This window comes from Brienomyrus brachyistius, chromosome 1, assembly GCF_023856365.1.
Source record: "Brienomyrus brachyistius isolate T26 chromosome 1, BBRACH_0.4, whole genome shotgun sequence".
NCBI lineage: Eukaryota > Metazoa > Chordata > Actinopteri > Osteoglossiformes > Mormyridae > Brienomyrus > Brienomyrus brachyistius.
The window spans coordinates 38,798,078-38,820,280 of record NC_064533.1 but is presented as its reverse complement, the minus strand read 5'-3'; the positions used below and the strand labels follow the sequence as shown (position 1 = coordinate 38,820,280).

Below are 22,203 nucleotides of genomic sequence, written 5' to 3'. Positions count from 1 at the left end.
AGAGGTGATTTTATTCGTAGCTATGTATATTTCAGAAAGCGGAGTCAGCAATCCCTGGAGCAATCGGGGTTAAGGCCCACGCCCCAGGGCATAACTGTGAAATCACTCTGCCAACAAGAGGATTTGAACCAGCGCCCTTCCAGTCTCAATCTCAGTCTTAACTTGCTTAACTACACACTGCCTCAATCTCAAAATATTTTGAGCCAGTTATGTTGGCAAATGTGCTTTATTAAAACTGAGGAGGGCTCATGACTGCGCTTCTGGAATAATACAGTCTGTAATTACAGGGCACTGGGTAGGGCAATAACCTGGACATAATCACATGCTACGGGCAGAAGGGTATAGGTGGGGTTTGACCTGCCCACCCTGGAGGTGTAAGGCAGCATTGCCACCCACTAAGCCAACCTATTATTCTGCCTCAACAGTCTGAGGAAGTTAGTCTACTAAAATGATTTCAGCTTTAAACTCATTTGCAGGTATAAATAAGATGTTCGGTTCCAGCCCCCTTGGAATCTCACTCCACCCACAGATTCTTCCTTGCCACTGTCACCTCTGGCTTGCTCTCTGAGAGAATTGGGTAAAGTGTTTTGAGACAATATAATGTGAAATTTTTATATACAAATAAAACTGAACCGAAATTAAATTGAAATGTATAGAGCAGCTGTGAGCCAGCATGTTTCAAATGTCTTTCAAAAGGTTTAACACATCATTCCTTCGTGACAAAAGACTGGCTTATTTCTAAATGGCTTGCATTGTATGTATTAACCTACCAGGGTTTTGTATATATATTCACACACTGCCAATCTCTGAGGAAATAAGACCTGAAGCAAACACAGGTAAGTGTCGTCGTGCATGAAACTGACTTGGTACAGAAACAGTAACACGTTGATGGATGATCTCAGCTACGCGTTTAATTTCTACTTCAATAACTGCCAGGAACGCCTTGGCACTCGTAGAAAAAAGGTTAACGAACAGGTTACAAATAGCTGCATAAAGGATCTGTAGAGATTTTAGATTTTTATTTTTTAAACAAAAGTGGACTATCAAACGACTAGATTTACTACTTAACACACAATGGTTTTTTTTTTTTGTTAAAAAAAGGAGTGGGCAAACACTGCCTACGAGATTTTTGTCAGTACAAATGACTACACAGAACTTGAATTACTGCAGAAACAGTTATTTCTCCTTCATGCAATAATGAATAAACATCAAAATATCCCTGTACGTCTTGTCACTAGAACAGAAAACATACAGTACATGTAATGTTTATCTGGATTTTAACCTTTGCACAAACAATACCAAAAATAGTTTTTTTAAAAAGGGATTCAAAACATTTTTTCCCATTAAATTCTCCTGCCATGGTTTAATAAAAAAAAAAATTCCAAAGCATTCCTGACTTTACATTTTACACATCAACCCACCAAAATCACCCCCCACTACACACTTCACACTTACCGTCTCGGAGTTGAGCACACTTAGGTTAACCATGGAAACATACAGAGCACACAGATTCAAGAGGGAACCTTCGATATCAGCGGTTTCTTTTCAAACCCAAGAAAACTTCAAAGCATTAGGGATGTAACCATAAATGGGTCAGGTATAGCGAGCCCTTGTTCCAGCTCTAGCTGCATCTCTCTGTACTCATTCCCTTATATTCTCAATGCGGCATCATTGTGTATTAAAAGCATATCTAACAAAAAATAATACTGAGATTAGATACACCGTGAGGAGACATATTTACAAATATACACTAAGAAGCAGTAAAAGTTATTGGCCATATCTTCCCAAGTGGGATGTGTAAGTATTTCATGAGACGGTATATGAGATGTGACCAAATAGTTCTAGGGTGTAATTAATTCAATGGCATTCCTAGGAATAACGCTGGAACATTGTTGAAAACCCTGTCTCTCCGAACAGTTGAAGTTATCGGAACGCTGTATGTTACTAATCTACTTTTTCCATGCTGCTCTAAGTCCTCCTCCGGAATAGAACAGAGCTGGTGAGCTATGTTTCAGGAGACTTTCCGAACAGCGTTGGAATTTTTAGGATTTTCTTGGAATTTTCTCTGGCTCCCATCGAATGAATTTAACAGCAGTTCCCATTACATTTTAGCATTTTTGAAAGGATTCACGCTAGTCCCTCTTTCGATTCAGGCACTACGGTGCACCGAACTACTCAAAACTGCCCCAGACGGTAAACAAACGGTAGCTTTGGAGACTTCCCTAACAGGAATGATCCCGCTTCAAATCGAAGTGCAAAAAGTTGCAGGAAGTTCTTTCAATGCAGTGTTGGCATGGAAACCTTTTTCCACACAGGGAAATGTCTACCCTTACATAGTTTATTCCCCAATTAGAGTGCAGGCCAAAATTTGTTTCACTGACTTTACAGACAATACTTCAGTACTGAGCTCAGATTACTTACAGGGATATTTATAACTAGCTTTTTTTGTAGCTTTTGTCGCTAGTTCTTATGGGCTAGTGATCCTGATACCATTTATACCTGAGGTAGAGTATCTTTTCTTCATTTAGGGTATTAGTCCTGCATGTAAGTTAAAGCGTGTGAGCAAAGCTTACAAAGCTTCGCAACCCGCTTAATGAGAGGGAAAAAAAAGTGGTCACTGCTGAAGATGGCTTTAGCTCAAACTACATTTCCCAAAATGCACATCTCTAATGAAAAAGCTATGGTATCAAATTACGCCACCACAGTTTTTTCTGCCTAAAAGTCAAGACCAAATACAAACGGCACAAAATAGAAACACACTGCACTCATTTTAGACCCTCTTTCCGATCTGTTTTCATAAGGCGAGTGTTTTTGTGCTAACCCTCTCGTACGTCCCCTCACATCTGAGCAGCCTGGAAGCTGCCTAGACGCCCCCAAGCTAGAATGGAGATGGTGCGACGATGCCGTTTGTCCCTTCTGTTTAAATAGTGCAATGCTTCACCAGCTAATTCTGGCAAGGCCAACAGAGCTACACAGAAAATGAAGAAACAGAAGGTATCAGAGAAGCACGTCATATTCAGATACGTTTTTAAGTCATGCTAACGCACATGTGGCATTTGAATATGACTCTTCTCCAAAGTGAGGAGCAACACTGACACATTAGTTTGTTAGAAGCCATGTTAGTACCGCGCTGGGAGAGGGCAGTCGGCGCGTTTCGCTAGCCGTGTGTTGAAGGCTGGCCTGTGAGGGGAGCAAGCGTGCGATCCTTATGAGTAGGAATTGAGGCATTCCTTGGAGCGGGACTGGATGTCTTGCAGCTCCTGCTCCTCCTTGGTTTTGATGTCCTGGTACGCATGCATGTGACTCGCGTCCTTAAGGTAGGCCCAGTTGGCGGAGAGGACCATGAGGAAATGGATCTGGAAGAGAGGGGCGAGGCAGCAGGGCTGGTGAGTAGGTTAAGAAGCAGGCGGATCTTTCCTCTAACACTACTACTGTTGTTAATAGAACTCTGAATGGTTAATATGTAACAACAATAATAATAACAACATCATCATTATTATTATTGTCATTATTAACGTTATTACCCCTTTAGACATCTAGGGGGTGAAGACAGATCAGAGCATCACATAAAACATGCACATTTCACTCATAGTCAATTTTATGCTGCAGAGCGTTAGTAATTTTAAAAGAGCAGACAGAAAGGTGAAAGAAAGCTCCCTCACCCGATTCTCCCAATGCACTCAATTATGATGTCGCATATACATTTTTATATGTCTTTTTATGAGATTGGAGAGGGAAAAAAAAATACAGATTTTTTGTAAACAAATTGTTTATTTCGTATAGAAAGGGAAAATAGCTACAGTCATTGAAAATTCAGGAAAATATTAAATAAAATGAAATATGACATGAGTAACCATAAGAAAAAGAAAAGCATGCGAACTCATTTCTAAACAAACAAGTCACATTTGACAAATCTATTTCAAAATTTCTAAACAAAAGAAATGGATTAAAAACAGAATCATTTTTTGATTTTAAAAGGCACTTTTTATCTAGAACGGATAAAAAAAAGTACAGGGTCCAGGGAAATCAGCGCACCAAACACCTTCAGCTTTCGTAATTACATCTACATCTACAGCTAGACCTGCCCTACCCACCCCATCCTACTACTGGAGTGGGGGGGGGAGGGGGGTAATTCGAAAGTTTTAACCATCAGCTCAAATTTGCACCTTTTTTACCCCCCAAAGCTAGCCAATTATTAGGGCTTGTGTCGTCCTGCAAAACATCTTTCTCCCTTTGAGGTTTGTTTGTCCCAGCTGAGCTCTTTCAATTATTTTCAGCAGGGCTGTTGATTACATTCTGATTTGATATGTGTCCACTTCTATAAATTCTTTCAGATTGCATTAAAGAACATTAAGAAATATGCTTTCAATTTGACATTATTTACACAGTGTTAAACTTTGTGGTGAATACCTTTTCGTTGGAGTGGAGATTTCTAGCAGAAACAGTTACAAATATTTAAATCTCTGGCGTTGGGAAGAACAAAATCAGGAAAGGAGAAGGGCCCTGAAACTAGAGTTAGGTAAGCTAAGTGTTCGCAGGCATGTTTGCCACAACCGAAATCGTGTGAGTGGAGAAGGCCTGGGATTATTATTAAAAATAACAAGAAACAATAGACTGCTTAAGACTGGCTAAACCAAGTCTGTGTAACCGCTTGTATTTACAGATATGGCTGAAGGTAAACTGTTAAAGTTGGGCAGGTGAGGCGAGCGCAGTACAGACAAGGTTACACGTATGAAAAATGGGGCATGTATCACCAGCTATGATGTGTCACACAACAGAAGGTAAATCAGAGGGGCACATGTTAAGGGTCCTAGAGAAACCTACCCAGACCCTACGTCCTACTCTCCACAGGGGACACACAGTGGTATAGGCAACTTCTGCAGTGGTACATGGAGCCTATTTACACACAGAGGAGCTCTAGCTGAGGCGTTTTATTTATTTATTTTTTAATTGGCGTTGTCACGGGCTGCTTGCTCTAGGTGGCGCCCTCAGGTAGACTGCATCCACTTGTTAGAATTTAGTGCAGCAGTCTTCCCGACTCTTAAACTTCAAGACAGCGAAATTATAAGTGGCAGCCATCATGTAGATCAGCTGGTGGAAGAGAGCAGAGTACAGCGCCGTGAAGACAATGTGGCCCATTCCCCCACAGCATACTGGGATTTATTTATCCATCATTAGAGCGCGCTCTCTTAATGCAGGATTACTAATCCTGGTCCTGGCTGTCCGTGACGTGCCCCACTTTTGCAGCGCTCAGTCATTCACTTATTAGCTTTAAGATTGCTGTTCGACTGCATGGAACAATTCAGACTTCGCTACAACTAACTTGCATCCAATGCTTAAATTGTTTTAATTATTTTTATTACTTAAATTATCAAACAAAGGACTCAATGAATGCAGTTTCTAAGGGTTACTTGCACAATTATTCCATTATTGACAATTTTATAGAAAGCCTTCATTTAAACATGTTTCTAGTTTGAATCGTGCCAATCATTCAACAGGTCAATCAAAACTAAGCAATTAAGGAACAAGCACCAGAAAACACTGCAGGCTGCCAGGGCCAGGATTATGCCTCTATGCAATGACTGTTAATGCAGTTTAATTTACTTCACATAACAGAAATAAGGAAATGTATTTGCATTCAGGGTCTGTCATAATAAAATATAAATTGATGGAAGACATGTATAATACCCCTGGAACTTGGTTGATAAATATTTAATGCTCAAAAATCTCTTATGTAATGTTTAATCTCCAAGCACATCAGCTAAAAATACCACTTTCCCTCCCTCGAAATTTGAGGTTTTGGTTCAGCAGTGTGCAGTTTGCTCTGAGAGGGCAGCTACGACATAGCAGAATGCACTATATCCTCCTGTATTACCAGAATCCAATCTGTTTTTATAAAGCAGGGCATGTCAAAGGAAAAACCGTGACCTCAGCAAAACCCAACGTCAAAATAAAGATACCCCAGGCCCACCGGGATCCAAACTGGTCGCAAGTGAGACAGATCGGGCCAAAGGGTAGCAGCCCAGTAGTGTGCCCTCACCCCCCCCCTTATAGAAATAAGAGATCTCAGCTTACCAGTGCGATGACAGTGGCCCCCGCCCCTGCGCACGCCACGATGTACAGGTGGTAAGACAGGTAGAACTGAAAGAGACAAGAGAGAAGATCGGTTATGTGACTCGCAGACGTTTATCACACTAAGATGCCTTTAATGGACCCATCCATTCAATCGTGCAACTTTGTGTATGAAGCCCCAATACTGGTCGGCACCTCAGTGAAACCCCCCACGGCCAATAAACGCAGCCCTCCTCCCTCATGCAACACAGGGAGCTGCTCACCTCGCTGGTGTTGCAGATGTCGCCCAGAGCAGAGCCGCACACCTTCCCGGGTGTAGCATTCCAGGAGATTACGCCTGCAGGAGCAAAACGGCCATATTAAAGACTCCCCTCCAGCCCAGCAACTCCAGTAAATGCATTGTTTGCTTCAATTAAGAACAAAATGGTGCTCAGAGATCTTTACGAGAAACTATTTACGAGCAAAGTCATCACACTTCAAGGGAACCTGTGATGCACAACAGTGATGCGGGGTTTCACAACTATGAATTGTTAAAAAGACAACACAGTGTGAAAATACGAGAGGAGGCTGCAACAACAAGAGCTACGCACAGATTTGCTAGCAGACGATGAAAGCCAACAGGCAGCACTGCTGCCTTACACCTCCAAGTAGGGGGGTTCAAATCCCACGTAGACGCTTTTGCCTGTAGCATATGATCGTGTCCAGGGTGTACCCCTGTCTAGAGTCCTGTGTTATTACAGACAATATTCTTCAAGACACGAGGTCATGACCCATTCTAAAATTTTATATAGCTTGCTTTCCAACATCCTGATCCCAGGATCTGCTGAACAGTATCACGATTGAGCCGTTGAGCAAGGCCCTTAACCCTCTTAACCTCCAACTGACGTAGGGAGGATGTATGTCATTTTGATAAAAGTATTTGCTAAATAAATAAAATGTAATAACTGAAGTATGTGATTTAGGTTGGAGCTTAGCTAACACAGGGCCGGTAATGATTACAAAACATCAGGTGCTGCGGATTATATCCTTCGGCAGGTGACCACATCGCTAAGGTGGGAAGGGAAGAGTACTCACCGTACTGACGGACGTCCACGCAGATGGAGTCAATGGAGGTGATGTTGGCCCCCGGGGACCTCATGGCAGCACAGGTGGACCACATGTTGTAGAAGACAAAGACAGGCACCGCCGAGAACCCGAAGACGCCAAGCCAGGCCACGCCCAGGATGTAGGTCAGAAACACGAACTGGTCACGTGTGAACAAGCGTCAGTGAGTCATCTAGAATGCTCTCAATCACCAGACATATCACATAATCAGGGATGGATTTGTTAATGTTAACTGAAAAACATTATAAGTTTTAACCCCAAGGAGACCAATCATACGTTTAAAAACAGAGGATCAATCACGTAAAATTACAGTCGCACCTTCTGGACGTAAGTGCCATCTAATTAATTAAAAGGTAGTAGCGCAGTAAGGTACAAGCCCCTGTGTGTGTGAAACGCACCATGCCACTAATGCAACGCCCACAGATGGTGGTCTTGAACTCGCTGTGTAGCTCCTTCACAGCACTGGTGGTGTAGAATCCCTCAGCCAGCAGGATGATGCCGTAGAGGAAGAAGAAGGAGGCAATGCCATAGATGACGTACTGCATCAGCTGGACCCTGCAGGGTGGGGGGGGGGGGGGGGGGGTGAATTCTGAGGCTATGCCCTGCCCCCATTTATCAAGGATTTTCATTTAGCATGAATGAGGAAAGGCAAGGTGGTTGGTGGGATGTCTGTCTGAAAGCCTGCCCTCGCTCCACAATGCCAGTGTGTGTGACATCACCAACTTTTAAATCAGCTTCCTAGTCCAAAGCTGTTTATTACATTAAATACACGCTGAAATATAGACCAATAAACTCTTTACGACTTTTCATCACCTACGTAACATATTTCATGTTTTAGTTAGCATATTGTGTATCATATTCCTGGGTTTATTCATGCGTTGATTATGATCTTGAGGGCCTGGCTGCACATGAATGTCCCCTCATTAGACGTCATCTTTGTGGGGGGGGGGTTGTAAATTACGAGTGTGGAGGCTAAGGTCTGTTATTTGTAAGCCCTTTGCTAACATAGTGACCCAAGATGGAAGCACTCAATGTCCCCAAGATGTTCCAAAGCGGTAAATGGACAGTTAACAATCGTGGATAACGACGTAACGCGTGACATGACTCTTAGGAGAGGAGAATCTCCCCCCAGCACTTAGACTCTAAGTTCCTTAGTTCAAATACTGCTCCGTAAAAGCAGGTGGACACAGCATGGATTCGACATACAGTTGAATTGACGTGTTGTAGAATTCGAGATACAATAAGAAACCGGCAGGGTTGGGGGGGGAGGGGGGGGTCTGTCACTTACACGTGAGTCAAGAGAGCGTGATCACTGGGCGAAGTGGAGAAGTTATTTTCCAGGATGGTGACAGTGCCGGTGAGCGCCACGTGGCCACAGCCGCAGAACAGCGCCACGCCCGAGAAGCACAGGATGGTGGCCACCAGGGAGGCGTAGGGGACGCCGCCCAAGCATTTGATGCAGCACTCGAAGCAACCTGCAGAGGGACAGAGAGGGACAGTCTGTGACCATCTGTGTCACTGTCACAAGGGTGACCCAAACACTCCTGTAAACAGTCTCCATTATCTGCACTGGGTATCCTGCTTGATTATCATTGTTCTTGTCCTTCCCAGGATCATTTAATTTCACTTCAGAATCATTTTGCTCACTTTTCTCTGAAGTCCTTTCCTTCATACCCAGTATAATACAAACGGCTGCATACATTTCATTAGTGTTTCTATAACGTCCGTGTCAAACAATAACAAAGCCTGACAATGACCCTGGGAAACAGAGGATGGGTTTTTATTGGTGACCTTATAAAAATGCATTTGGAAAAAGTCTGAACAAGAAAACAGCTCAGACTTCTGCCAGGGCTGTGCAGAGACTTTGATAAGCAGATGCGCAACTGGGGGGGGCGTTCCCCTCCAAAAGAAATTTGCCAAAAGGGGTGGAGGGGATTTCCCTCTCAGTAACTTATGCGTCTTCAAAAAAGGCACACTATACATTTTTCTGACTAACCCCTCCTTGGTAATATTTGTGCTTTCGAAAAGGGTCCCTTGGGATCTGAAAATGGAGGCAAAAGGACCGTGAGCTCAGTCCCTGCACATCCCTGAAACAGACCCAGGATGATGCGCTTAGTTACGTGAATAATGGTAACCTAGAGAGACGGATCAGCCCTTCTGGAGGCGCGCTGTCCATTAGCGGTAGCTAAACTAAGGCGATTATGGCGGGAGGCGACCCTGTAGAGGGTTAAGTTTAAGCGGCTTGTTACATAACGTCGCGCAGCGTAGGATGATGAATTATTCAACACATTTCATAAGACACTGCTCCAACATGCTGAGAAACAGAAGCGTCCTGGTCCTGGGGAGGGGGGGGGGTGGCTGGCTTACTTTCAGCAGTTATCTTAGTGTTCATAGGGTCTGGTTTATATTTAGAGGGGGACGGAAAAGCTGTTATGAAATTTGATCTTTGAACATTTACTGCAAACAGACGTTAATCTTAAAAAACATCTTGAATTGAGCTGGACATACCTAAAATCCCATCATTACTGTGGAAACAATTTTAACAATTTACGGCTTTATTATTTATTGTTCTGGATTAGAACATGCATTAAAAATAGGCAATGCAGGGAGTTTAGGAAAGTACTGCCTGCATTAAACTATATCTGACATTAAATGAATGGACTGTATATCACTTAGCTGAATAACCATGCTGTACTAGGTCCGATTAGTACTTTAGGGTCGTTGACCATTGTAAGTGTATACGGCTGGGCCCGCATGAGCTCGCAGGTAGCCCAGACCATCCATCAACAGGGGTTAAGAACACTAACAGGAAGTAGACAGGTCAAACCCTCAGGTGACTCTTGGCCAAGCAGTTTATATATAAAAATCAATAGCAATTCATTGGAGAACGAGCACAAAAAACCCAACCATCTTCATCTCTGCACACGTGTACCAAGAACAGTGGCTTCCTTGAAAGTCAGACTAAAATGCAGTGCTGGTAACCTGGGCCAAAGATGCAGCCATTATTAATAGTGCTTAAGACGTTATTAAATCCTGCCGGCAGCCACTTCAGACTCATAATTATCCCCTTACGCTTGCAGTCATTGGATGTTCAGCACCAGGTTGCTTGCTAATACCCTACATTCATCTCCCATATTATCATACTTCTGTGTCTTGCTAATGCAGGGATGTTGGTCTTCAGACCATCCTTCACAAAACTAGCAAAATGTGGGTGTGCATGGCAGCAAACAAGTTCGTCTTTATTTCTGATTTTAACGACTGTGAAAACAAACGGTGAAATGGACATAACTAGACAACTGTAATATATAATCCCCATGGACAGAGTGGTTACAGATATTAGACCAGAAGAATGTGACCAGAAAACTATTAAACTGCCCTCCCGTGGTAAATACTAAATCCTGTGGTAAATACACTGCCCTCTGTGTTCCTGAAATCACAGATGGGGAGTCGAGTCACTAGTCAAGTCACAAATTTGATGAGTTGTGACAAATACTTGAGATTTAGACCCGACTTGGAACCTATGACTTGATATGATCTGAGGCTATAGTCCCCCTCTGGATACCATAACATTAATTTTATCATTTCGGTGTATATTAATTCTCTGCTGTCTTCATTTTCAATTCACTGAATGCAAGGCCCCAAGAGATAGTTTGTTGGAATGATGCATCATTCCCGGCATATACACGGACATAAAAAGTGTAAGGACAACCATGAGTGGACACACTTTTCAGCGTCTCCCTGCCTATAAAGAACATATCCTATGATGTACTGCTGCAGCAAGTTTTAATCACTAAAGGTAAAAAAAGACATAGATAAGGACACGATACAAGTTATATGATTCGACTTGGACTCGAGTCACAAATTCAATGTCTTGATGGAAAGATTTGGACTCAACTTGGAATTGAGGGCAAGTAACTCAAGACCTTACTTGACTGCAATGTTTTGACTCGAGACTTGACCCAGACTCACCAAGGAATGACTTGTTCTCATCCCTGCCTGAAATACACGTGACAAAGAGCACTATAACAGATACAAGAGGGTGTGTTTGCATTCTGCTTCATTCAAAGAAATACCTGAACCGTGCAGCTTCATTTAAATTTAAAGTAGGGACACTATCTTCAACAAGGATCATTGTTATTTTTTAATGTTTATCTGAACTTTCTACGAACAGCGGGAGCACACAAGCTTCTTGTGAATGTGTAGCTAGTCATCGGAAGGACAAAGGAAATGAAGGCAAATCCTTCATCTCTGCCATAGCCCCTATCACAACGTTCTCCAGAGCTCTCTGAGAGACAGGGGAGGAGGAACACTGCTTTCCCATCCTGGGGTTGGCCAATGGCGGTTGCCATGGCAGCATGTTACCCACGACTCAGCGAGTGCGCTGGGGTGACCCGCATTTCACGCACGGACAGAAGCAGGGGCAGACGAAATGACAGGAGGGTTGCACATTGCGTTCCTGACGATCTCACGTCCAGAGGACAGGCCGGCATTTCCAGCCATCCTCCAACACAGTACATCCATTCCTTCCATCCATCCATCCTCCAACTATAACACAAGTTCTCACAAAATGAACACACATCTCTGTGGAGATGCTCTTGAAGCTCTCCTAAAGCTCAGTTTGCTCCCAAAGTCTCCATTTGATTCCAATGCATGGAAAATTGCAAACGCAATTCCAATGAAGCAGACACGTCCATAGTGCTGAATTTACTGTACAGTTAAGTTCCCCTCTTCCTGGGATTGACCGCAAAACCTGGTCCACAGCCTAGTTTTCTAAACAGCACCACACACTTTTTTTAGAATGAGAAACACAAATTAAACAAACGCATCCACAGCAGCATATTCCCGCAAACAGCCTAATAATAAAAAATGGGACGGGGCCCATTTTCTGGTCCGTTGGGAATTGTGTCTCCCTTCTTCATGTTTGAAAACCCCGGTTCCGAACCCAATGGGTGCTGAAACACGCTAATGAAGCAGGGACAGGATGAGCGGAGATGCCCATTCCCATCCATCGCAGGATCGGAAAATACCTCACTGATGCCAGCGCAGCCTGACCTTCTTATTATATCTGCGCCGACAAACAAACACAACACCGAGCTAATTGTTCTCCTCCTGGTCACAAGCCAGATGTGTCCTGCCAGTTTGTGTTATGCTAATTTCACAAGTCATTAATGAGATCTTACACCCATAACATCACCCTTCGACTGCTGTACCCTAATTCTTTAATCGGGAATAAGTTCCAGAATACAAACGCTTTGTGGATACTTACTGCATCTACTTTTATGAAATAGTGATGCACATAGTTTACGGCACAATAATCTTCTGCAAATTCTGCTTGGTTCCAGTTTAAAACACCCAGAATCCTGTGTCGCAGAACCATCCATTAGTACTGGCTTCACAAGTGAGTCAAAGAGAGAATGACAAATGCCTACCCACCGGATAACCTCCACTAACTGATTTTTCCATTTGACAAGCTCTCACCAATCCAATGCAGCGTGCTTTTACTGTAGCAACCAATTGGATTCTGCCAGGGGCCCAACCAAATCTGGATTAAAATCCGCCTCTGCACTGTGAGCTGACCTGAATCAGTTCACACGTTGGATTTGTCCACAGCAGTATCACTTTGCAGACAAAAGCCTCCAATGCTTTGAAAGCCTCCCAGAAGTTACTGTTTTGATACAACAGTGTAACATACCTGTGTTAATAACATAAGAAATTTACAAATGAGAGGAGGCCATTAGGGTTTTAGTATGCATAGACTATTCCATACTCTATCTACAAGCTGTGAAAAGAAGCGTTCTCAAATTCAGTTTAAAATGTTCTCCCAATAATTTCCACTTATGGCCATGAGTTGTACTATTTAAACTAATATTGAAGTAACCATTTGGCTGAACAGCATCCAGACCTGTTAGAATCTTATATACCTGGATCATGTCCCCCCTTAATCTCCTTTGCACGAGGCTGAACAGATTCAGCTCAGCTAACCTCTCCTCATAAGACATTCCTCTAAGACCAGGAATTATACTCGTAGCCCTACGTTGAACCTTTTCCAAGGCAGCAATATCCTTTTTAAGGTATGGTGACCAAACCTGCACACAATATTCTAGGTGGGGTCTTACCAAGGAATTATATAATCGTAGCATCACCTCCCTTGACTTAAACTCCACACACTTAGAGATGTAACCCAACATCCTATTGGCCTTTTTAATTGCTTCCCCACACTGACGAGAGTGGGACATGGAAGCATCAACATACACACTGAGGTTGAATTTTATTGCCATTGAAGTGGACCAGCATGGGACAGAGTAAAGTGTGTTTGTCATTCTAATAACACTGTGTAACTACCCCTTCACATGCACAACAGATTAATATAAAAGTGCACCACTGCTAAATGATCTGGGAGACCCATAGGGTATGTGACTCACTTTTGTGTAGATGATTCAGACACAGCAACATATTTCAGGACTGGATTACGCAAATACGCTTCTCATCTTGCCTGAGCTCTGAGCTCATCTATCCAGCATCAGACCAGCAGAAATTAATTTTACATAAAAAGACACATTACTGACGGCACTGATGGGAGGATCTGAGATTCTGCACATGCTGTGGCCTGTAATCTGACCTGTCATCTGCTGTGTGAAAAGGCATCAAGAAAGACGTCAGTGTGCAAAGAACAGTCTGGGTAACCATTCTCTGCACTCGCTCCCCCAGCTGAGACGATGGTAGCAGCTCCCCAGAATGAAACTTTATATCCCACCCTGCATCATACTGTCATACTGTCCAGACATAATACCGCGCTATATGATATGTGGCCGGTATATTCAAAAGTAGAACTAATCTGGTACAGCCTCCCCCCAGGTTATGATACACTCTCCTTCCAATAAACCTACAGCACACCTAACCTAAGAAACATCCTTAGAACACTTACCTTACCCTACAGTTGGCCAGAACCATTAAAAAAAGGTTCTTTGTTTTTCAAAGTTTTGAATATCTCATGTAATTAATTGAATGATGTCCTAAAAGTGAAAAACATTTACCTATTGTAAAGTCGAAATATCGTAACATGGACCATCGTAACCCAGGAAGCGTAGACCTGCATTATGAAATGTGGTGAGACGAAAATAATTACGGTATATTTTGGTATAACCAAAATATCATGTACTGTATTACCTAATACTGCCCAATCCTAATGGCACTGAACATTTATAAAAATTCAGTGGTTCACAAAGAAAGGGATAAAACAGCGATAGAGGGTTTATAAGGCTACCTTGCAAATGTTTGCAGGTTTTTTACGGCTACCTGCTGCCCTAAATATGAAAAAGCTTGTGAGAGCAGTGGCTTGTAAAGGGCCCCGTTGGAATAGCAGCTCAGAGTGGTGAAGGCGGCATCAGAAGGGAGCGTACAGCACAGATTGGCCATCAGTGGGCAGTGGAGCAAGGCCAGGGACAAGCTGGGTGGCGTCACCCTAGCTAGAGAAGAAAACAATGCCCGCTGTGCCAACCTGCCACTATAACATCCCCTAGGAGCTCCAGGCATGCACAAAGGTGCACTGCATCATGGGAGTTCCTGGAAAACAGTAAGCAGTGCCCCTAAGATACAGAGACCCTCTCTTTATTCAAATCTCTGCGTGCCGGTGGACTGCCAACATGCACCAAATTGAAGCCACACCATTCACTTCCTGTCTGACCCCTTTCATGTGAACTGGGGTCACATTGGGACACTCCCATAAAACCATCGCCATACAGGGTGGGCGGGGATTCTGATTTCCTTTTTCTCCTTCCTCAATCAGTCAATGGAGGACAAGAGACACAGAGAGAAAGGGCAAGGAAGGGGGGGGGCAGACTATGTCCAGCTGTGAGGAGACAGTGCCAAGGCCCCCGTTCACACTGCAACGAGAGGGAAACAGTAGTATCTGAGCATATGGCCGGCAGAAGCACAAGTCGGCACGCAGTAAGCAAAGCCTTAACCCTTGTAGGTATACTCATATATGCAGGGCAGCTCAGACCAGCGCGAAACTGGGACCTGGGTCTCTGACCGGAACCACTGGCCAGAGCTGGGACACCCTGTGCCTCAACTTGGGGGATGAGTATCACTCAGAGTTAAACGGTTATGGAGAATTTATACATTATTAACAAGTGAACATGTGATCAAACAGCTCATGTTGGACTACTCAACTTCAAAAGATATATTTTATTCATTTACAGATTATAATCGCACATTACAGGCAGTTCTCCACTGACATAAGTAATCCATTCTACAAACACACAAGTTAAAGGGTGCTTTTCCACTGCACCAGCTTCTGAACTTTTGATACTTCAAAACAATACCAAAAAGTGAATGGTACCAGTGTTCATTTTCCACTGGGTACTGAGACATCATCACAACGCATGACAGGGTGTTTGTGCTTGAATTCAAAGATTAATGTGCAATTTTGATGATTGTTCCATTTCAAGATTATCTAGTCTATGTTAAAAAATCCATTTATACTTTACAGTCACTGCTTTTGCATGCGTTCTCTGTTACAATATAGTTCAGCCCTAGAATATTATACCAAATACTCCTTTATTTTTCATGCTTTCCAGATCTCCTTGAATCTGTTCTTCTGACCAGATCACAATTAAAGTTTAGGTTTCTCCATTTGTCCATACATCCATTATTATTACTTTAAGTTTTGACTTCATTTATCGTTTTTAGTGGCGGCTTTACTTTGTGTTTCAGGGGCAGGTTATTTGCATGACCAACTGACAATGAATACGTTAAAAGTTCCACCCCAAGTACCAAAGGAGACCCCCAGTCGGTTTGGAATTTTGGTGCTGATTAATGGGAAAAGAAAAGCACATATTTGTGATGTGAAAAGTTTGATATTTGGACACTTCCACTGTACCAGCTATTACACAAGTCAGATTTACTTTACCATACCATTCAAAACACCTTACAGTCAAGACACAGAAGCCAAAAATATACTAGTAATATGTACTAAAGAACGCCTATTAAATGAATGAATAGATGAAGTGTTGATTTACTTATAGGCGTAAGAAACATTTTCATGTTTGGGTGAATGATAAATAAGGCTTTCAAAAAGTGTAATATTTTACAATTATTTTCTCCCAGTGAAAACCGTCATAAAGTAGCCATTTAAATGTCTACAATGCATGACATAGTCAATTCCTATTTGTTTATTGCATTTATAATTATTAGTAACATTAATGCCATCTGCCTTTCAAGCTCATTTCAAATTAAGCTAACATCTGTTTGAATACCTGCACATTTTCGGACTTTCATTTGAATGCATTGAAAGTATATTCGCATTAAAGAAGTTTCATAAAATAATACATAATCATAATAAAGAAATAAAAAAATGGACTTGGGCGCAAAAATACAAGTCATGACATTTACAAGTATATTTTTTGTGGAAGCGAATATTTACGCAAGTCGGTTTTATGCAAGTCAAAGGCTGCCTATACTTCCCACTGTAAAATTATATTTTGTAGGCAATTTGAGTCGACGGGGCCATTAACATGCAGATAGATGCAATAAGTGTGTTGATTTGTGTCACCAGCAGCAGGTAAAACCCAACCTCAAGTGAAGCATTACAAAGAATAGCATCACCAGAAAGCGCCACATGACAAGTGTGAAATAACCAGGGCATCAGCACCATCATGAAGCGTTGGCAGAAAGATGCATTTCCTTCTTTAAACAGCCAGTCTAGCTTTGGGGAGCAGGGTGTTGTGGGCGAGGGTCTCAAACTGAACCCAGTAATTAACAAAACTGTTGAATGTGACACTTAACCTCGATCACTTCACTTTTATGAGTGGAAAACCATAGTGTGTGTATGTGTATTGAGGTGGGTCAGCAGGTCTAATGAATAATATAATGTGACAAGATCAAACAGGTTTCACGGCTATTTCCGAGGCTTCAGCTCTACCCAAAACCAACTGACCTGCAGCAATTACAACTTTTGTTTGAAATTGCATCTGACTGTCCCCACTAGACATATCTGTAGCACGTCAGAGAAGACGACCATTAAATTCAACAGAACTACATGTAATGCAATACGCAAAATGAAAATATCTACTGTGAAGAGTACTGTCTCGCTAGACTGGCCATTATCATAACATGGCAGCCAGTATTCACAGCAAGTGTGTCCGTGGGGTCCCCAGTATGACAGCTGTCATTGCAGGTGGGGCACAATTGCTGGTTCCAGCCAAGAGGCCAGGCCATATGGTCCTGGGTCTCTGCGTGGGACAATAACTGAAACTGACAAAACACCCTCTGGGAAAAACAAGGAGGGAAAATTCCAGATTTCACCAGAACTTTCCCGAATCACTAGTAAGAACAGAACAGGTCATGAAAAGTCTCACTAGCCTGAACCTCTACTGTGTCACCAAAGTCACCAGTATTCACTCACTGGTCCACATGGGGCCATTTCTAGCAAGCACAGCAACCTTGACAAGGACTTGAGACTGCAGAATAAGACGAGGCAGAGAGAGTAATTGTATTGTTACAAGTAGGTTGCCATGAGTGGCTGGGAACTTAGTGAAGTGTCCGTAGAGACAATGTATCCCTTGCCTAAACAGGCATCTCAAAATACTCGAGAAAACCTTCACATTTATTTAGAGTGAATTTTACAGGCAAAACAGCATTTCACTGAGCCTGACCCCTCTGAGTGAGTGCAGAGAAGGCTTGGGACTTGCACAAAACATCTAGTTAAGGTTCTCTTTCCTCTTATAACCCAACCCCACCCCCCAAAATTTAAAAAAAAAAATCACTAGGCATACACAATACACTGTTTGCATTATGTAATTTTAAGGCTAATATTCCTTATACTTGAGAAAGTACCACTTTAGTGCAGGGTGGGGTGGGTAAGCTCCCCCCATCACTGGGTCCCGCTGACATGAAGAGTGCAGAGCACACTGCTTCACAGTGCCACCGGCCCCAAGGCAATCCATACAGCCAGGGACACCTAACAATAAGCAACAATATTGGAAGACCATCACAGACCCTCAACCCCAGCCCATAACCAGAGAAGTAACCAAAACCAAACATGCAAAAATACATATATATTGAACTAACACTAACAGATTAAAGAACAAATTAATCTAAAAAAACTTTCTGGAATTCAACAAGCACACGACCAAGTGTGGTATTCATGAATTACTGGCCCATACTTATATGGAAAATGACTGAGAAAAACAGCCGACTATGTAAAACCAATTCATTAGCTTTTTTTTTTGCTCAAGAGAATTGAAAAAGAATAATAAAATCCTTCTTCCAAATCAGATTCAGCCATTCAAGATTCTCGATTGTGGATTTAAAAAAAAATTAAGTATCACCCAACCATCAGTGCATCAAAGCAGACCGATTAGACACAATCTCCCCTATTGGGGATTATGATGGGCTTGTCTTTGCGTTTTGTACCTGCATCAATCCCCAAATCCGTCAGGCATCCCCGGACCTGTGGTTTGTGACAGATGGACAGCCCCTACGTGTTGAACAGAGCGTGCTATGACGTAGTATGAATATGTTACACAATGACAATAGATGTGGTCATTAACCTTCCTGCACAGACCCAGCTGATTAGCACGACTGCACAGGGACGTTAAAAAACACCACAGGAACTGTCAACGATACAATGATTAGTGGCGATTCATCGACCGTTTAGCAAAACCAAAGTGGACAGCAAGTTCCCTCTGTCAAATGTTTGATCTCTGTCACATCCCAGGTTACACGCTTTACAGTTCGACACAGCTAAACACAAAACAAAAAGGTTATATACACTGGTCAAATTGACACGATAAAGGCTATTAGCAAAATGCAGCGCTCTGCCTTAGATAACACGCTGAGTGTGAGTGAATCCCCCACTGAGACCATCCTGTTTTTGTATTTCAAAAACCAAAGCTGAAGCGTGGCTTAAAAAGCCTGCATAAGGGAAAAAAAAACACACACACACACACACACACACAAACACACACACACAAATATATCGTACCTCTTTTCTCCTGTTTAAGCTCCTGGTTCTCTTCTGCTGTGGTTTCCATGGCTGGTTTCATCCCATCAACCAAAATCGCCCGTTATCTACAAATACTTCTTTTCTCCGCTCTCTCTCGTCTGCCTACCCTGGCTTTTTCTCCCTCCCTCCCTCTCTCTCTCTCTCTCTCTCTCTCTCACTCCCTCTCTCCCCTTCTCTCTCTCACACTCTCTCTTTCTCTAGCTCTTGTGAAGGAGTGCCACACAGCTCGTCTGTATATCACGTCCCAAGATGCAAAGGGTCTCGCCTGATTATTTCAGTGTAGCGGTCCATAAGTGATTCTCTTGGCTCGATCTCTGACCAGATGCCACTTGCAATCATACATACAGGGTAGAAAGCTTTTCTTTGCCATTGTGATTGTAGGCTACAGCATAGAATATAATCTTACAACAGCCACCCCCACCTGCTTTTAAAAACCACCCAAATCACATGGGGTTGTGCTGTAGCTATGAGTCACAGTGGAACAGAAGCATCATTGCAACAGATGCATCGGAGAGCATTGATGCTTATCTGAGGAAAAAGGCCACAGAGCAGACTGTGTCCAGGGGGGTAACTGCATGATTACACTATCTCCGCTGTCCCCTTCCGATTGAAGCTCAGTTGAGGGATGGAGGAGAGCTATTAAATATGACACTCTATGCACCCCCACTGCCCTAGGTGTATGTAAAGGAGAGAGGGATTAGTGGGAAGGAGGAGAGAGAAGTGCAGGAAGGAGAGGCGGATGAGACACATTTGTTTGGCTGGAACGTTGAGAATGAGATGGGCATCGCATGCTAATGAGGCTGAAGTGTTCCAGCCTGGGGGAAGGGGGGGTACGTCTGTGGCCACAGGTTCTCACGGACACAAAACTTCATGGGGCGCCAGAAGGGGGGCAGATACGACGAAGTGGGAACTTCTCAAGCCAATAATTTGCACATGCGCTCACAGACACTGAACATGTAGGGAGGATGTTGCAGGGCAATGGGAGAAACACAGGACTCTGTGGCAGTGGTCACCCCCGAAAGCACAGGTCCATCACTGCGTTAACTAAGCTACAGAGGCTCAAATGGCGAATTTCCTATTGCGAGCTGCTCGTCTGCAGTCCCTGGGGCCTAACATTTTGCACCAAGATGGTAGAGCATTTATAGCCCTCAGTTCACATTCATCCTTCTAAAAAGAATTTATGGCTCCCCACAACAAAGGCCTTCAAATGAAACCCATATTCTAAATATACGAGTGGCCCAGGAACTAGGAAGCCCCCTCCCCCTAAAAAAAAAATTGTAACCACATGTTTCATTCGCCGTCCACGTGAGCAGACTGCAGACAGAAAGAAAAGAGGAACCATCCTGAGCAGGTGTGGATTTCACTGCATTTCCTCTGTCTGACTCCCAGTTGTTTAAAAAAAGCATTGCAATATTTCAGATATAACATGGTGGCTCAGAACATGCCACTAGGAGAAGAGCATCGTCATTGGGTTCCATCAAAGTTCTCCATCAGCATGGTCCTTGGGGAGGAGCCTGCAAAACCTCGCCTGGGTGTTAGTCTGACGCCCTGCCCAACTCCTTCGCTGTTATCATTCCGTCAACAAGATATAGCAACTATCACTTGCTTGAAGGATCCAGTGCACCAAAGGATGGATGGATGGATGGAGCAGGGCTGGTCAATCCTATGAGACATAGGCAGTTGCCTAGGGCGTCATCTTCCGAGGGGAGCATCCTATCAGCTAATACTGGTACTGGGATGGAGCGTGTAGAGTAAACCATCAGCTCATGCAGACCCTACGCAGCTCCAAAAACCCGCATGGAATGTGTGGTGCATGTCCTTCTCGCTCTGGTGCTTCAGCTCTCACAACAGAATCCACTTCCTGGTTTGCTCATCTGCTGGTAAATCATACTTCAATGAACACCTCAGTTTGTGGATCGAATCAATGCCATGGTGGTGTCATATTGAGGGAGACTCTACATTGTTCTGGTACCTGAGACTGAGGAAGGGTTTAAAAATAAATTAAGAAATAAATCTAAATAAAATCCAGAAAGGTCTCATCATACTCCTATTAACAAAAAGCATTTCAAATCCAGGACCTTTTTTAAAATTCTCATGTACATAAGTTATGTAACTGTAGCTTAATTTGTTAACTTTAGATCTACAAGGCAGGAACACCCTCTGGTTATACGACCTTTCAGACTCAGACATACATCTCGGGTTCTTTTTAATTATCGGTTAGCTTGTTCTTTAGCACTGTAGCTGCACCCTTAACCTGAGTTCGAAGCTCACAGTCTGTCCCAGCTATAACATGACAGCAATTTGTCTTTAACATTGTTTGACTATGTTAATGGGGTTGGGGGGGGGGGGATTATACTGTTTTGGTATGAATATGGTTTTAGAAACCCTCAATCCAGGAAAAAATATCTATTCAGAGTTATTTGGCTTAAATGTCTTACAATCTTTTGGTCGGCCTGATTTGTTAAACAGGACAATCGCCGATTCTCCATACAGTGTACATGAGCTCACATGGGGCACCCCGTCTATGAGAAAGCCCTCCCCCGAATTTACACGGGTGACTGGAAGCTCCCGGATCCCATTCAGGGCCCCCCCTGGTGCATAATAGCTCACCCATTATGTAACACATGCATTCTGATGTGCTACATAATCATTCACCTCATCCAAGCCTGGGGTGTGCAGAGAGTTCACTGTGCACTGTCCTAAAATCCCCCCCCCCACCAATTAAGTAAACAAATGACGATGGTGTGGTGGCTTGGAAGACATCTGTGAGGATTATTTCAGCTTCAGCTCATGTCTTCCCATGTCTGCTCGACTCCGACCTTCCAGATCACTGTAGGTGTGACACGCGAGACTCAAGAAATAGCAGCACCACCCTGACCCTGAGCGAACGAGCAGTAGCTCCATGTGGATGGACCTGGGATGGGGTGTGGCTCAGTAGGTTAGGGCGCTCGACCTGTGATCAGGTGGCCGCCAGTTCGAAGCTCTGGCCCAGCAGAGTGATTTCACTGTTGGGCCCTTGA

General features: G+C 43.3%; 1 protein-coding gene across 3 annotated transcripts in view; it reads right to left on the bottom strand.

The window, feature by feature from the left end:
• Positions 1-889: 889 nt before the first annotated feature.
• Positions 890-22,203, bottom strand: part of LOC125749998 (neuronal membrane glycoprotein M6-b) — a 33,307-nt gene continuing 11,993 nt past the window's right edge. Inside the window, exons 1-7 of one of the 3 annotated variants that reach the window (XM_049027249.1) lie at positions 19,163-19,552; positions 8,465-8,651; positions 7,575-7,731; positions 7,147-7,315; positions 6,336-6,409; positions 6,076-6,141; positions 890-3,356 (exon numbers count right to left, since the gene is read on the bottom strand). In XM_049027249.1, the coding sequence (XP_048883206.1) occupies positions 3,207-3,356; positions 6,076-6,141; positions 6,336-6,409; positions 7,147-7,315; positions 7,575-7,731; positions 8,465-8,651; positions 19,163-19,223 (864 nt within the window). In that variant the 5' untranslated portion in view covers positions 19,224-19,552 and the 3' untranslated portion in view covers positions 890-3,206. Of the gene's footprint in view, positions 3,357-3,751; positions 5,092-6,075; positions 6,142-6,335; positions 6,410-7,146; positions 7,316-7,574; positions 7,732-8,464; positions 8,652-19,162; positions 19,553-22,203 lie in introns of those variants that run through there. The other 2 variants (XM_049027426.1, XM_049027333.1) reach the window with 2 other exon arrangements.